The following is a 16,991-nucleotide window of genomic DNA, read 5'->3' on the forward strand; positions in this document are numbered from 1 at the left end:
CAGTGACCAGAGAGACAAACTGCAATGAGGGAAACCAAGTGCTAGCTTCTGATGTGGTGCTTGTGTCAGAGCCTGCGTCAGCCAGAGGTGGAAGCAGAATGAAGCCAGTGGTGCTGCCTGTGTGTGTCAGCATGGGTTATCTGTATGATCAGTAGTGTTTGTACACATGTGAGTATGTTCCATGTGTGTGTGCTGTGCTTGAGCCTCAGCACTGCTTGGAGCTGGGGCATGGAGCTGTGGCAGCCTTGCCTCTCTTAGGCCAGCAGATTCAGCACTATGTATTTTTCCTTAGCAGAAAACATTTAAACTACTACAGTCACATCAAATAAATTCCAGCCTCCTCATTGACAAGAATGATTTACAGAATTTAGATAATTTGTGAAGTACCCTGCTGAGGAATGCAGCTGAATTTATCAGTTCCAAGAGATTAGACTGCTGATCTATTTCTTCTTAGAGGGAGGGTTAAAAAATGCTATCAAACAGGAGCTTCTGGAGTATCATCTTCTAACACACCTGCCCAAACAGTTAGTACTTAAGTAAAAAATACCAAGGTTGGACTTTAGTAGGAAACAGAAGAACCCTAACTAATAAAAGAAGAGTTAAGTGTTCTCTCTGGATTCTGTTGTGCAGCTTCTAAGAAAAGGTTTTGGAGTCACTTTTAGAAGGTACTGGACCGCTGGGTGAATTCCTGAATTGTGACAGATCAGGCCATTCCCAATACTTTGAGAAATTGCTTCACCTCCATCAGTTCATCAAATGAGGCTCATAAAAAGGCACTAATAATCGTCTTATTTTAGAATCACAGAATCCAGCCAGAGGCTGGAAAAGACCTTTAAGGTCATCAAGTCAGCCTGATCTGTTACATCCCGTAGTGCCACATCCACACATCTCTTAAATACCTCCAGGGATGGGGATTCCACTGCTTCCCTGGACAGCCCATTTCAATGCTTGTCTGCCGTCTGTAAAGAGTTTCTTCCTGATGGCCAATCCAGACCTGTCATGGTGTAATTTGAGCCATTTCTCCAGGAGAATACTGTGGAAAATAGTGTCAAACAACTTATTTGCAGAGCTGACTCAACAAGAGAAACTAGACATTGCAAAGAACCGGAGTAGCTTTGAAGCATCTAATTTTACTGTCAGGTACCAGTAAAAGATTGTTACTCTGGCAAGGAAGTTATGAGACTTGCTGGATCTGAAACTGATATTTAAAATAAAAAAATAAAATAATAATAATAATTTTAAAAAGCTTGTTTTTTGATAAAAGGCTGGTTTCAGGAGACACTGTGCTACATTGCACTAGAATGCATAGAACTTTGTCTAACCGTGCAAGCTCATGACCCCATGCCCTGTACCTGAATGGAAGGTATTACGCTTCTCTCATGGATTATCCTTTATTAAGTTGTAATAACCACAATGTCATGATGGCTCAGGAGTTCCACATGCCTTTGCTGTTATTTTTTAGGTTAATTCAGATATCCTTCAAAGCAATTTGGCATTCTGGTTAGAGTGTTAAATTCAAAACCAAGTCCTCTGACTTGGAACTGCTGTTACTGGCCATCTCCAATAAGGAGAGGCACTGAGCCTCTCCTTCCCACCCACATCTCACGTGATGAGAACTTGAGCTGCAGTTTCAGTGTATATTTGGCCCAGAGGGCGATGGTTGCTGCACCTCTCTTGGGTAAGCTCCCAGCCAGGAAGAGCTGCAAGCCAAGTACATAGCATTCTGCATGCAGCACACTGGTCTTAACTCCTGCATTGTCACACAGCCGTATCTTACCTGCCCACTTTTCTCTTCATGATAGAACTGTTCTAAAATTAGCGAGTTTTTACTATGAGGATTTCCATTTCATTCAGTTAATATTTTAAATTCAAAATTTTTCAGCTTATATAAGATACCTGAAAGCTTAGAAATTTTAGGGGGACTTTGTAAAACATGTAACTGGGTAACTGGGTAATAGACACAATCAGAGTTATTTATCTTCTGAGAAACCTTTGTTTTTCAATGCTCTTATTTCTCACTCTTCAGAGATAATAAATCACAAATGTGGCTTTTTTTTTTTTCCTGAGCCTGATTGTTTGTTATCCTGTTTTGTTAAGTGTTCCGGGAACTGTTTGTGTTTGCCTTCTGCCTAAAAGGAAGGGAAGGCTGCGAGAGCTACGGGGCTGGTTTGGCTCCTCTCCAGAGGCAGATGTGGTCAGCAGCTGAAAACTACAACTGTGGGAGTAGACAAGAAATACCATATAGGGTGCAGTCCCAGGAATGGTCATCCACAGCTGTATCTTCTCAAAATCAATCCTGTGTATTTTTATCTGGAACTTATTTGACTAGAGACGGTGAAGTAAAAACATTTGTGATTTTGACGTTTAAAAGGCTGCTGAGGTAAACAGGATTTCTAGTTTTGGGGTTTTACACTGGTTAAGAGCAGTTTTACTGAAGCTGCTGGACATGCACATATTCTTAAAAACAAGATTGAACATGTGGTAGTTGAAAGTTGTTGCCAAAGATGAAGTAATGCTTTTCAGTATGGCTTCAACAAAATTTGGACGTGGAATTGTGTATCACTATGTTCAGAGGATGTAGAAAAGTTCCAAAACAAAGACTGCAGATTTCTGAGGCAACAATCCCTTGTCAACCAGGAGCTCCATGTCTGGAAAGGACTCTGGTGTACAGCAGTGGGCATCCTATCTTTCTCATCAGCTGTTGTTTGTCTCAAATTGACTTCTGCCTTCAGTATCTTTTCAGGAATATTCTCACCATTACGTGTGACTTTAAGAACTGCTCTGCACAGACTAACATGATATGGACTTTATGTGCGCAATGCATTGTTGCAGGAACGTCCTTTTGGTTATCGGGTGTGGAGGGTGCTGTGTTGTGGTTCTAGTTCTTAAACAGTAAGACAATGAACATGGGGCCTATTTAGTAACTTCTTTCCTTTGGCATGCAGACCACAACTTTCAAACAAGTTTTGCAGGAAATCTCAAATTTAAGAAGTCAAAAATATAAGCTTTTGTTAGAATCTCGACTCCAAGTGAAATATTGCATCGATTGAGCACATAATGAGAGATTGGATATGAAAGAGGAATTTATGAAAACCTGCAAATAATTGGATGGTAACTAAAATGATTGTCAGGCTTCTAACACAACAAATATACATCTGCAATTAAGCCATGTTTTTCTAAGTATTTGCATATTGTGCACCTTAATGTCAACTTGTGGTTAAAGTTTGTGGGTTTTAGTTCCAATTATACTTTGATTAATGAAATGTCTTTTTCATTGACACCATACCTTTTTTAGTAAGTAGCTTAAAAAAATGTCAAAGGAAACCTAAATTGTGAAAAAAGAAAAATAAAAATAAAAAAGAGGAAAGGAAAGGGAGAAGAAATTATATCCAACACAAAAATAGAAGTGTTGGGAATTATTGAGATAGGACAAGTTCCAATTTATCTGTTCAGAAATATTCCACAAGGGTGGCATGCTTTACTTAGCATGATTCAAAGTATATAAAGTATGTCAGGTAGAAGCTTTTTTAAATGTTGTCTTCCCAAGTACAGGAAATAAATGAAACTTTGCTTCAAGGTGCTCTTGTTACAACACATAGAATTTGTTGCATTTCCCTAAAAATGGTAATGGACAGAATTAGTGCATGTGAAGATACCATTTGCTTAATAGATGCATCTCATGTGTAGCACATGAGAATGCTACGCGAAGAACATGGAGAAACTTCATGTTCCTGTCTGTTGGGTCATTCCCACATTACATGCCTGTCATCATTATTTTAATCACAGACACATCGTCAGCATCAGAAGATGAGGGCTCGTTGCGTCGGCAAGGGCGGATCACCTCCACTCCGTTCCAGAGCCATTCCAACGCAGAGCCCTGGCTTAACCGGGTTATTCAGGGCTCGTCCACCTCATCCTCTGCATCTTCCACCTCATCTCATCCAGGAGGGAAACCTGCTGCTGCTTCCAGTACTGCTACTGCCACCACTGCTGCCACGGTGCTTGCAGATCTCATGGCACACATCCAGCTAGGTTAGTAAAGAACTCCCTGTGTGATTGGAATAAAGTCGAATTAAAATCCCAAAGCATCCTAAATGCAGAAGTCACGTACATGCTGTGTTCCACCAGGAGATATCTATAAATAGCCTTAAAATGTACAATCTGCAGGTATGTATGATACGTGTGTATTTAATTTAAATCAAACCAGTTTTTCAGGAGATCTGAACATGCATTCTCTTGATAAAATGCTTGATTTATCAAGAAACTGAAGTTAAATTTTCAGTGATCTAAAAAGTGGAATTTCAAGGGGATCATTATTTTGGTGTGTGCTCTATAGTCTTACATGTATTTTCAGTAGACAGCATTATGCTATGGATTTCATAAGCAACTCAATTGATAAACATTTAAAAGACTAGAAATTCATCTGGAATCTTTGAAAAGTTAATGAAATTAGAGGTACTGAAAAAGCTAGATTTCAAAGTGAAATGTGATTTTCTTTTAATTAAAATTTGTCATGATAACATTTGCCCTTTATTCTGGAGTTAAAGTGAAAAAATAGAAGCCACAGTGTGAATCAGAAAATCATAGGGCTTGGAAGGGATCTCTGAAGATCATCTGATCCAACTCCCCTGCTATAGCAGATTCCCTAGAGTAGATTGGAAAGCATCCAGGTGGGTTCTGAATATTTCCACAGAAGGGAGCTCCACAGCCTCTCTCATCAGCCAGTTCCAATTTTCTGTCACCCTCCAAGTAAAGAAGCTCTTCCTCATGTTCATATGGATCTTCCTGTGTTCCTGCTTGTGCCTGCCCTTCTCCAGAAAGAGCCTGGCCCCATCCACTCGATAGACTCCCTTTGGCATGATCACCTCTCAGTCCTCTCCAGACTGAATAGTCCCAGATCTCTCAGCCTTTCATCAAAAGGGAGATGCTCCAGACCTCTAATCGTCTTTTTGGCACTCTACTAGACTCTCACCTGCAGTTCCCTGCCTTTCTTGAACTGGGCAGCACAAAACTTGATCTGGTGCTCCAGATGTGGCCTCACCAGGACAGAGCAGAGGGGGAGAATAACCTCCTTTGACCTGCTGGCCATGCTCTTCTTGATGCACTCCATGATGTCATTGTCCTTTTTGGCCACAAGGACACACTGCTAATTCATGGCCAACCTGTTATCCCTCAAGACCCTTTCTCTGCAGAGCTTCTTTCCGGCAGGTCAACCCCTAACTTGTACTGACGTGTGCAGTTATTCCTCCCTACGTGTAGGATTCTGCTCTTGAAACTTTTGAACCTCATCATGTTCCTCTCTGTCTAACTCTCAGTCTATCCAGGTCTTGCTGAATAGCTGCACAGCCTTCTGCTGTGTCAGCCTCTTCTCTCAGCTTTGCATCATCAGAAAAATTGCTGAGAGTGCACTCCATCCCTGTATCCCGTTCACTGATGAAGACACTGAACAAGATCAGACTCAGTTCTGACCTCAGAGGAACACTTCTAGCTACAGGTCTCAGAACTTGACTCTACACCTCTGGATTACAGCACTCTGAGCTCTGCCAGTCAGCCCATGCTCAGTCCATCTCATTGTCCACTCATCTTACCACACTTCTTAGGCTTACCTACAAGGATATTATGGGAGACAGTGTAAAAAGCCTTGCTAAGTCAAGGTACACAACATCCACTGCTGCACCCTCATCTGCCCAGTCAGTCATGACATCCTAGAAGGCTACCAGGTTGGTCAAGTATGATTTCCCCTTGATGAATCCATGTTGGCTACTCCTGATAACGTTCTATCCTTCCAGTCCTTGGAGATGACATCCAGAACAAGTTATTCCATCACCTTTCCAGGTACAGAGGTGAGGCTGACTGGCCTTTAGTTTCCTGGATCCTCCCTGTTGCCCATTTTGAAGACTGGAGTGACACTGACCATTCCCATGAGTGAGTTTTGTCTCAATCTCTGTAACACCAAAGGTCCAGAGCTTTGTGTTCCTTTTTTTTATTTGTGGGGTACTTAGCAGGGAGGGAGAAAAGCCATCTTTTCCATTGTGCAAATGTTTTTTATATTGTTTCTGTACACAGTCAAGTGAAAATTGACTGTGGTCTTATTTGTGTACAGCAGATGGGTAGTATTGTAAAACCTATAGGGAAGGACTTAGAAGAGTAGTCTATGTATATCAAATAATATTATCTTTTTTCCAATATAGTTTCGAAAGAAAAAAAAGTTATATTTGTGTTTCACCTATAGTGAATGGTTTGGGTTGGAAGAGACCTTAAAGCCTCCCTAGTTTCAAACCTGTCAGACCATGTTGTTCTGGTATTTCTGATATTCAACCTTTTGCTTACCTGGTGATGTATGCCTGCATAGACTAAACAATCTTCTCTAATTCTTTACAGAGAACAGGTTAGGTCAGATAGGAAAAATACTGAAATGTCATACAAGGTGTCCAAAGTGTCATACAGAGCTATGGGCAGAATTTAGCTTTGTTCATTTTTCTGAACTTCATCAGTACTTCATCTATAAACATAGGCTCTTCTGTTTTGTGGTTTTATTGTTAGCCAGAACTTTCCTGTTTGTAGGAAATGTGACCTTTCCACTGCCTTTAAAGAAATCTACATTTTCATCTTACTTTCCCCAAACTTACGGACTTCAAACATTGCCACTGGATCACTGGAAGTGTTCAGTGTACAGGAACAAGATGGATGAGCCACTGATGTCTGCTGATGTCAAAATCTGATTTAAGAAGGAAAACTGCATTTATTTATTGGGCTCAGTGGGTATAAGTAAAATGGAGTATTTCTATGCCTTGCTTGGAGAAAGCCTGGAATTTACATTATGGATTCATAGGGATCATGTTTATCTCCCTAAAACTCACAAATGCAATTATGACTAACCTTTGAAGTTTACATAAGATTGTTGGTGAAATTCAAACATAACTGCAAATATTTGCAAGATAAGAACAGTATGTGTAAAATGTAACACAGCAACCTGTTATGCTGAAACCTGTATGAAGAGAGACATCAGATTTCACTACAAGCTTCTTAAGATCTATCCATCCAAAGTATTTGATCATGAAAACTGTATGCTTCATCAAAACATTCTGTACTTTGTGTATTGAATAACTGTTCACTTTTCATATGCTTGAGAATCTATACTAAGTTTATATTAAATTCCCAAGCAATAGGCTGCAGTATTGGAAGTGCAAGGTTATAATACTGTATCAAGTCAAATAGAAACATACATCCTGTTTAAGCTGCTCATCTTTCATCAATAAAAGTATCTACACTTTGTTTGGGGCCTTTTATTATGTTAGTATAATATTTTATTCACCATGTCTAAAGGTAGCAGTGTGTTAGGGTGTTCCTAGAGTTTGCCGTGGGTTATTCTGTGTATTGATCAGTGGATTATTTCCCACCTTAGCTCTTTTGTGAAGTACCAGGGAAAATGGATGATCATGATCTTTGGCACGTAATCTGTTTATTGAAAAACTTAGAAGTGCAGTTTGGAAATGCATCCACTGCTCTCTGGTATTTTAAACACTTCCCCTGTGCTCATCTGTCATATCCCACCTGTGAGGGGCACAGTTAGTGAGCATGGTACTGATGTATTGGTGGTTGCGCTGATCTTAGAGGTCTTTTCCAGCCTTAATGATCTTATGAATTCTTTTGCTTAACTGGGAGCAGGGATGTGTGGTAGGTGTTTGAACTATGACTGCTGTGCTACCTCCACAGGAGATTGTGAGTGTTTCAAATAAGGTTTTTAAGGTTTTATTGCAGAGGAATATGCAGGAAGGAAATAATGGCTTAGGGATCCTGTGTTAAGTTGTAGCTGGGTTAGTGTGCTCTCTTTGTTTAATCTGTCCATTTTTACTGAGTAATTTCCAAGAGACAAAATGAGATACAGCAATCTGTGTCTAACCCATCTTCCTGCTCATATCAGGGCTTTTCTGTAGTGTTTGAGTCTTCATTATAAGGTTCTTCCTTAAGGACTGCCTTCTGTCTGATGCCTTGCTTTTAATTTTCTATATTGTATCTCATGCATTTTTTTCTTGGGTTACTGCATTTATCATTTGCATTTATTGTCTCCATCTCTTGTAATCAGTAACTGAAAGTAACTTCAGTCTGAATCCAATTAACTTTGGTCCCCAGGTCACAAATGTGTTCACATGATTTTTAGGCTGCTCCCCATTTATTTCTGTGCTTTGTCACAGTATCTCTGGGCAAGAGAGACTCATTTCATGGATTTTCATGGACTTACAAGTACAATGCCTATATAGTTAATGAAATTAACATGATTTTCATCTGAGCGGGTGTTCTGAAAATGGAAATTATTCCTTGTGTATGCATAAAAGGAATTCTGTCTTCTCAGGGCAGACGTGTGAAGTTGAGTTTTCTTCATTGTGTAGGGCACAGTACCTGTGGGCAGCAGAGAAGTTGTTCATAAGCACCCCTGACATTCCACTTGTGGGTTAGGGAGGCTGATTGGCATGAAACTTGGCTGTGAGATGCTTGTGAAATACCTGAATGCTGCAGAGCAGCACCTTCACATGGCTTCTGGACTACATGTGCACTAAGGTTCATAGAGTGTATGTGTGTTTTGTTCTCTGCTGTGATTTCGATTTCGATATATGTTACCTATATGCACATCACACCAAGTTTTTGGCCACCTTAGTGCTTAGTGGTGGCAACGTCTTCTGTGCACAATGGTATTTTGAGGATTTCCACTGATGAAGGCACACTGCAGTTACATCTCTGATTGTAGTTCTTGCTAGTATATTAAAGGAATGAAAGCTTTACACATTAATAATCCGTCCAGGATTTGTAAATGCAGTGGGCTGATTCAGCACTATGGAGTCCAGGTATTTTGGATTATGTTTCCTTTCCTATTTAAGGACACTTTATGAAGTCAGTGTTTTGGGATTTTGGTAAAGATGGGAATTAATACAATTTAAAACAAAAAACAAATGAAAGCTCTGTAGTGCTTACCAAGAGCCTTTCAGTTTATTCTGCATACATGGGCTTTCTATAAACCTTGTGAAGTGATAATGTGGATCAGCTCTATACATAGTTGTCATGTTTTATTGTTACTAGTTTTAAATCCAACTTTTGTTAAATGAAGTGATACTTTGTCCTTCTGGTATCTTACCCAAATGAAAGAATTTTGTGGTCCTGCTTAATGCCTGACATGACAGATCTCTCTAATACAAGATTTGTCATTGCAGTGGTGATGACTGGAAAGTATGAGAAGTTTTCTTCTGGTGATCCCACTAAAACTGCTTAGAGCTGATTTGGAGGTTTATCCTTAAGCTCTGGAAATCTGTGAGCAGAGTTAAAAGCACTTGTTACCTTACAGGGCTAATCACTGCCTAAAAATGGATTGGTGAATATTACATATTTCACAGCACTGCCCATATCTCCCCACGCACTGCCCATATCTCCCCAGGCTTTGGTTCTGCCATACAAGAATTCTTCAAGGGCTGTCCCTGGTGAGCTGTATGACTCCATGAAGTTCTCCAGCATAGTACAGCATTCTGTTTATAAGCTTCTTCTGTTGAAACCCAATTTGTATCCATTAGGATTCTGAATATTTCAGGTCTGCAATTCCTTGTATCAGTAATTCAAGTGTTCCTTATTTGAATGCTTCTTCCCTATACTTTGATTTCTTAACCTGTGATTGCATTCAAAACCATTCCATAAAGTAGATCACAATGTTTCTAATGACAGTATCCCCTAGTGTAGATGCATGGTGCAACTCCAAGCAATGCAAGTCTTTGCCTTAAGGGTGATTATTCAGTACTTTGAGTTCACGAGCATTTGAGAATTGCCCTGCTTTCCTTATGTACATGGATGTTACAGAGCAGCTAAGTATTAACTGCTTGTATCACACACCATTGAAATTAAACTGCCTGTAATGTCTGGCCATACATGACCATATCATGCCTCAGGAAGCCCTGTGCTTTATCTCTTTCGATCAGTGGTGCACCAAAGTGTTGACATCTACACCTATTTTTTAAGTGCACACTACAGTAACCCAGCTGTTGTCTTGTACTGCTTGTGAAGAACGATCTGTACCAGAGCATAGGAAGCATTGATACACAGATACATTGACTGGCTCTGAAAAACGTGGTAAGAAAAGCTGCTAAAGGAAAAGGGGGATGTAATCAAACTTAATGGTCACAGAAACTACACATGATAAATTTCTAGTCAGTGGTTGCATTCCTCTGAGTCTTTCATCATGTCTTTGTCCATCCTTAAGATGTGTTCAGGTCCAAATGCACTCACTATATTTGTCACTGTAAATCTAAATCTGCTTTCTTAATAGAACAGTCTTTTTCTTATTGCATACAGTACTTAGGTAAGTGCTTGATGTTGTCTTGGGGAAGAAGTTCCTTTCTTTCAAGCCCGATGCTTTCATACCTTCTCATCCTATGGGACTTAGAATAGTAATTCCAGCTTAATGATTAGACTTCAGGTGCTCCCACTTTTACAGAGATGAGGTAACTTTTCTTTCTAGGCATGAGCTGTTTACTCATAAGAGATGTCCTTGCTTTCACCTTGAAGTGATGGAGTGACCCGTCTTTCTGCTTATGTCTGAATTTCCTTGGATCCCTTTGGAATTAGGTGAAACTCTGGGAAGGCAAAGCGGTTCCTTTCAGAATTCAATGCAGCGTTTTCATTTCCCCCTTGAGATTTTGGTTATGATTTTATTAAAGAAAACAATTTTGTCAAAAAGAAGAGAACAGTAAAAATGCTGTAAGAAGCAATATTGGATGCACTGAATCTTAACACAATTGATGGGCTCGTTTCTTTTTTTCACATTTATACAGATAACCACTCAGCACCTCCTGATGTAACCACTGGTCTGGTGGAGCAGTTGCATCATGAGCAGCCACAAGTAGCATCAGTACGAGGAGTTCCCAGAGGCTACAACAGCAGCATTTTGGAAACTGGAGATGGTAATTGTATTACAAGCCTCCCACCATCTGTGTCCCCTGTTCTGAATGAGCAGAACTGAACTTAACAACCACCATGTGCTGTGCCTCCTCCAAAGCCCACTCCTCATTTGCAGTAGTGTGGTGCCTATGTCAGTCTGCAGAAGAAAGGCTGTTTTCCATTTCCTGTGCTCTGCCACTGGGAAGCACAGGGTCATCCCTCACTAATTACCATCACAAGCAAAACTGACTCAGGAAGCTGAATGTAGTATTGCCTGTTGCTAACAGATTAGAGCTGTGAGAAACTAAAGGCGAACTAAAAATGCCTTCTCTCATATCCACTGTCTCTTGTATCTTCCCTCTGAGCAGCACAGCACTTCGTCTCTGCCACTACCCCACAGTCATTCTATGTCCCTACTCTTTGTGGGGTACCTCCCACAGGGTGATGCCATCCTTCCTGAACTGATCTTGCATGGCTTCCTGTGGGCTGCAGCCCAGGGCATTGCACCTACATGGCTCTGGTACTGGAGGGTCCATCCTGCAGGAACTGCTCCAGCAGTCCAGAGTCGCAGGCAGCAGCTCCAGGCTGGGACCTGCACCTGCAGGGGCTCCATGGGGCTGCAGCCTTCTTCAGGCCACATCCCCTGCTGCACCGTGGGCTCTTCCATAGGCTGTCCGTGGAGGTCTGGTCTGTGCCTGCAGTACCTCTTGCCCTCTCTCTGCAGTGATCTGGGTGGCTGCAGGGCTGCCTCTATCTCACTTCTTATCATTCTCTCTCAGCATTTTTTTCCCTTTCCTAAGTCTGCTACCAGAGACACAGCCAGCATCACTCATGGCTCAACTCCAGCCAGCAGCGGTTCCCTTTTGGAGCTGGTGGGAGCCATCTCTGGTCTGGCATGGGACAATGGTAGGATCTGTTTACAGTGCCCAATCCTCCTGCTGCAGCCCTCCATCATGAAAACCTTGCATTGTAAGCCATATATGAAACTGTTATTGTTTAAAGCTTTTTTTACCCAAACGAGCTATGCATTTTGAATGACTCTTCCACCTGAAATCTGTGCTGAGCTTGGAGTGACGTTGTCAGCAATGTGGAAACATGTATTTGTGTGTTTATTAATACATGGCAAATAATGCATCCTTTCTGTTTGGCAGGTGTCCCAGTGAATAGCAGAGTGTCCTCTAAAATCCAGCAGCTTCTAAATACCTTGAAAAGACCAAAGCGCCCACCTTTGAAAGAGTTTTTTGTTGATGATTTTGAAGAACTACTAGAAGGTTAATTTTCTTTTAAATACAAATTTCACTCTTTGTGTAAGCAATTCAAGAAATAACCAATACAGCTCAGCAAGTGTTGGTTTCTTTTTTCTTCCTAAAGAGAAACAGTAATCATGGTAGAATTGTGGTAGCATGTGACCATTCTGTCCATAGTATAGGAAATGAAGCATAATATTCAACTCAGTCCTCCTGCTTTGTGTGCTTATACTCAACATTCCTCCCTTGCTTTGGAAAATCTTCTGATTCAGCCCAGTTTGCATTGATTGCAGTCAAGATATCAATTGCAGAAGCACTGATAGCTGTGAGGAAGGATGAGTGTGGTTTGTAGAACAGTCTTAAAGTGTAATTTGCACATTGGTAAAGACTGATATTCACCCACTTTATGTTTTCTGATTGTAGTGCAACAGCCTGACCCAAATCAACCGAAGCCTGAAGGAAATCAGATGAATGTACTTAAAGGCGAACCTGTCAGTGTGGTGACCAACTGGCCGCCTTCTCTGCTGGCAGCTTTGCAACGCTGGGGAACTACCCAGCCAAAAGCCCCTTGTCTGACTGCGTTGGATACAACTGGGAAAGCTGTTTATACGCTTACCTATGGTTGGTATTGGTGGTAAATGTAAGAAAGAAGCAGATGTTCATTGTAGAATGAATGGTTGGCTTTACTTGGAAGGACCAGACTGCTCAGGACAGATCCTTTGAGAGTGCTATACAAATGCAAGTTAAAAGTTCACTACTGATATAAAGTAAACAAAGTTTATGGCTGGAAAATAGATAGTATTGATTCATTATGAGTGGCTGTTTATAAATTTCAAACAATTGTGTCCTTTTGCTTAAAAGAACCTATAAAAGGAAGCTAAAAAGAAATTGCTGTAAAATTAGAAGTAACAGATGGCTCATGCACTCTTAAGAAGTTTTAGCATGCGTAAATCTTCTTGAATGTCCTTATAGAGGAAACTTGTACTTAAGGATCATACGAAGGTTAGTACTGTGGGTAGCAAGACTTTCCTGTGCCAGTGAAATAGAAGTATTACAGCAATTGTGATTAGGGTTTTTCTTTTTAACCCAAGCAGTTTGATTTTGCCCAGTGCTTGCTAATGTAACTGCTAATTCTGTTCTAATACAGCTGGCTTGCATGTATGTATATATTATTGTCAGTTGTTGGCTGAATTTTGCAATTTAAGCCTCTATTTTTTTAATTTCTTCCTCATCTTTAGGCAAACTGTGGAGTCGGAGCTTGAAGTTAGCATATACCCTGCTAAACAAGCTAACCAGTAGGAATGAACCACTGCTAAAGCCTGGAGACAGGGTAGGTTTGTTTGTGGTCACCTGTATGGTTAAAATAGAGAGTGAGGAACACCTTCAGCTTTGTAATACTGTACTTTGTAATATATATAATCACAGCTCTCACTATGTCTCTTCCTATTTTGTGAACCTGGATAGTGCTGTAGCATTTTTGTCCCACAAATGTAAGAAAACATGCCACCCAAATGACGACAAAAAGCATTTCATGTTATTCTAATGTATTTTTGTAGGTCGCTCTTGTATTTCCTAATAGTGATCCAGTTATGTTTATGGTGGCGTTTTATGGATGTCTCCTGGCAGAACTTATCCCTGTGCCAATAGAAGTTCCACTAACAAGAAAGGTAGGCAAATACATCAAAAAAATTCATAGCTTCATAAATGAATTTGAGAGGGATGGACAGTGTCTGGATCTTAGTCAGGCTCCCTCCAAGCCTACACTTATGAAGGCAGCATAGTTCATCAACTGAATGACTCTCTCTGCTTCTCAGTGGCTAATAGTCTGAAGTACAAAGTGTCATGAACCTAATAATTTCCTGTTTTAGGATACGTGCTTATAGAAGTTGCTTTAATATGTTCTTTTGTAAAAGATCTCTGCAACTTTTTTTCTCAAAATGTGACACAGGGATGAAGTATTTTCAGCTCTCAGGCTGAATAGTGGGAAAAGGCGCAGATAGAACAGTTCTGAAAAGCAATAGGGTCTGCTCTTTGGTGCCTTAAGACTCAGAAACAACATCTAACTGTCTCTGTGTCTTAATGAAACATATGAACTTCCTACAGGGTTGGAGAATGTGTACAATGTTTTTGCTGCTGCTTTTCTTCCATTGCTTACCAGACTGCTCTGTAATCTGATACAGTTCACCATAGGCAAAACTATTTTTGAGCGTAGATTTCGGAGCTGCCATGAAAGGTCTTGGGACTTTTCTTTTTCCCCTTGATATAAATTGGCTTAATATTTTCAAAACACAGAAAAGTCGCAATAAACTGTGCCTGATTATTTGTGAGTTTCCTATAATACGGTTTCTCTGTAGGACGCTGGTAGCCAACAAGTTGGCTTTCTTTTGGGCAGCTGTGGAGTAACTCTAGCTTTAACCACTGATGCTTGTCAGAAGGGCCTTCCTAAAGCTCAAACGGGTGAGGTGGTTACATTCAAAGGTATGTTTTCAAAGTATTCCAATTTTGTTTTAGTATAAAAAGTGTACATATTGATTTTTACTGCTAAGCCACCTATTTGAGTTTGCTTGCAAGCTTCTGGTTTATGCATAAATAATTGCCATTATTGTTGAGAGTACTTAGTGCTCCTCCTTCTTCCTGTCAGGACTGTGATGCTGCAGCCATTGCTTGATTCACATTGTTATCCTGAAATACTGGGGAAATAGAAGATGATGGTAGTGTAATGACAGTAATTTGTGGTTTTCTGTTTGTTTTTTGTTTTTTGTTTTAATTTGAAGGTTGGCCTCGTCTCATTTGGTTTGTGATTGATGGGAAGCATCTGGCAAAACCAACTAAGGATTGGCATCCACAATTACGGGATGCCAGTGCTGAGATTGCTTATATTGAGGTGATCCAGTATAATATGCTTAACATATTGTTACACTGTTCCCATTTAAGTCACAACACATCCTCCTTCTTCGATCTTCTGATGCTACAGAAGAGATGACTGTAATATGTATAATTATGGAGAAATAATTTTTCTCTAAAAATTACTGGGAAGACTGCCTTACTGAGTATGACTAAAGACCGGAAATAATTGGCATTTTGGGATCCATGGGACAATTCGTTTCTTTATGGTGGAGTGTTAGTGTGCTCTCTGAACAAAAACAATAGCTATTTTCTTTAAAAGATGTATGTATCTGCCTCTTGTATTTATCCTTTCAGTTCAGTACTGTACATTTTCTTTACCTTCTGTACTTCTTGTTAAACTCATGTGTGTGTAAACTTTCTCTTTTCAGTACAAAACAAGTAAAGAAGGCAGCACAGTGGGCATTACTATATCTCATGCTTCCATGCTGGCACACTGTCACGCATTGACTCAGGCATGTGGGTATTCAGAAGGTATGTTAGTTATAACTTCAAAAATGAAACTTATTGCTTTGCTTGTTCAGGAAAATTATGTCACAAAATCATACTTTCCACTACTCTTGGAGTTCTCAGTCGCACAGGGGCTGAATGGATATGTGGCTGGCTAACTGGAGTATTTTACTTATTGGGAAATAGCTATGTATGCTCTTGTATTTATGGAAAACTAAACAAGAATAACAAGTACTTGGAGAAACATTTCTTTTACACGCAGCCATCCTCCATCCTTGATTAGCAGATTTGACCTGATCAGTAAAAGAGGTCCTTCTAAACTCTGGTTAGATCTTGTGCCAAACTTTGATTATGTTTGGAATTTCTCAGAGAAAGCACTAAAGAAAATTTAGTACAGCTGCAGTAGATTTTCTCACTAATGGGATTCTTTCAAATATAGTTTAACGACTTTTAGTTGAACATTTCTTCAGTTGGCATCAAAATCAAAGTTTCGGTCAGTTCTTGGACAAAGGTAACAAGCACTCAAAATGGTATTAAACTGAATATCATGTCTCTAGATTAAGTTATTACAAAGAATTTACTTGTAATTTTAAGGTGATTGTAATAAATAGGGCACTTTCAGGTACTGAGAGGGTGGTGAAGTTCTGGAACAGGCTGCCCAGAGAGGCTACATCCCTAGAGGTGTTTAAGGCGAGGTTGGATGGGGCCCTGGGCAATTTAATATTAGTACTTGATCTAGTGGCTTGCAACCCAGTCTGTTGCAGAGGGATTGGAACTTGATGATTCTTGAGGTCCCTTCCAACTCAAACCATTGTATGGTGTGATTCTGTAATAAAGCATCTCATATTATAGACAAAAAGACATGGCAACATAGTTTTGAGTTGTTAGATGTGAGATAAGTTTCACAGTCACCTTAACAAACACCTTAAAATCATAAATGTTTGCATAAAACTGCTTCTTTTCCTTTGCTTTTAGCTGAAACACTAACAAATGTGTTGGATTTCAAAAGAGATGCTGGCCTTTGGCATGGAGTATTAACAGTAAGTGTATGAATGAATGAAAAAAAAAACAACTGTAACCGGAATCTTCTCTTTGGAGCAGTGCTTTGGCTTCAGAATGAGATCATAAACCATCTCAAGCTATATTTAATTGTTTCTGGATGTAAGAGTAGAGTATTCTTTTTTCACTGACCAACTGGACAGACATTTTACCTGCTATTGGCTGTACTCATAACTAACAGTTAAATGTAAGATATGCTGGTATCTCTTGACTTTTTCTTTGTTTTTTAAGACATTGATACATTCTGCCTCCCAGTGTATTCTTTGAGCCAATTAAAACTTTACTTTTGAATATTTTTCTCAGAGCGTTATGAACAGGATGCATGTCATCAGTATTCCCTATGCATTAATGAAGGTTAATCCACTTTCCTGGATACAGAAAGTCTGCTCATACAAAGGTAACCTTAAATATTTT

At 40.0% G+C, this 16,991-nt stretch overlaps 1 protein-coding gene across 5 annotated transcripts in view; it reads left to right on the plus strand.

The window, feature by feature from the left end:
• The window catches only part of DIP2A (disco interacting protein 2 homolog A), an 88,921-nt gene that overhangs the window by 39,939 nt on the left and 31,991 nt on the right, over positions 1-16,991 (plus strand). For 4 of the 5 annotated variants that reach the window (XR_001556310.2, XM_015867743.2, XM_015867745.2 and 1 more), the window contains exons 5-15: positions 3,787-4,032; positions 10,812-10,940; positions 12,069-12,188; positions 12,588-12,785; positions 13,403-13,494; positions 13,721-13,831; positions 14,519-14,642; positions 14,939-15,048; positions 15,440-15,542; positions 16,494-16,558; positions 16,881-16,974. Coding sequence is in view for 4 of the 5 variants with exons in the window: in XM_015867743.2 (XP_015723229.1) it covers positions 3,787-4,032; positions 10,812-10,940; positions 12,069-12,188; positions 12,588-12,785; positions 13,403-13,494; positions 13,721-13,831; positions 14,519-14,642; positions 14,939-15,048; positions 15,440-15,542; positions 16,494-16,558; positions 16,881-16,974 (1,392 nt within the window). In the remaining variant the exon portion in view is untranslated. The remainder of the gene's footprint in view (positions 1-3,786; positions 4,033-10,811; positions 10,941-12,068; positions 12,189-12,587; positions 12,786-13,402; positions 13,495-13,720; positions 13,832-14,518; positions 14,643-14,938; positions 15,049-15,439; positions 15,543-16,493; positions 16,559-16,880; positions 16,975-16,991) is intronic. The other variant, XM_015867746.2, reaches the window with a different exon arrangement.

Source organism: Coturnix japonica, chromosome 7 (assembly GCF_001577835.2).
Source record: "Coturnix japonica isolate 7356 chromosome 7, Coturnix japonica 2.1, whole genome shotgun sequence".
NCBI lineage: Eukaryota > Metazoa > Chordata > Aves > Galliformes > Phasianidae > Coturnix > Coturnix japonica.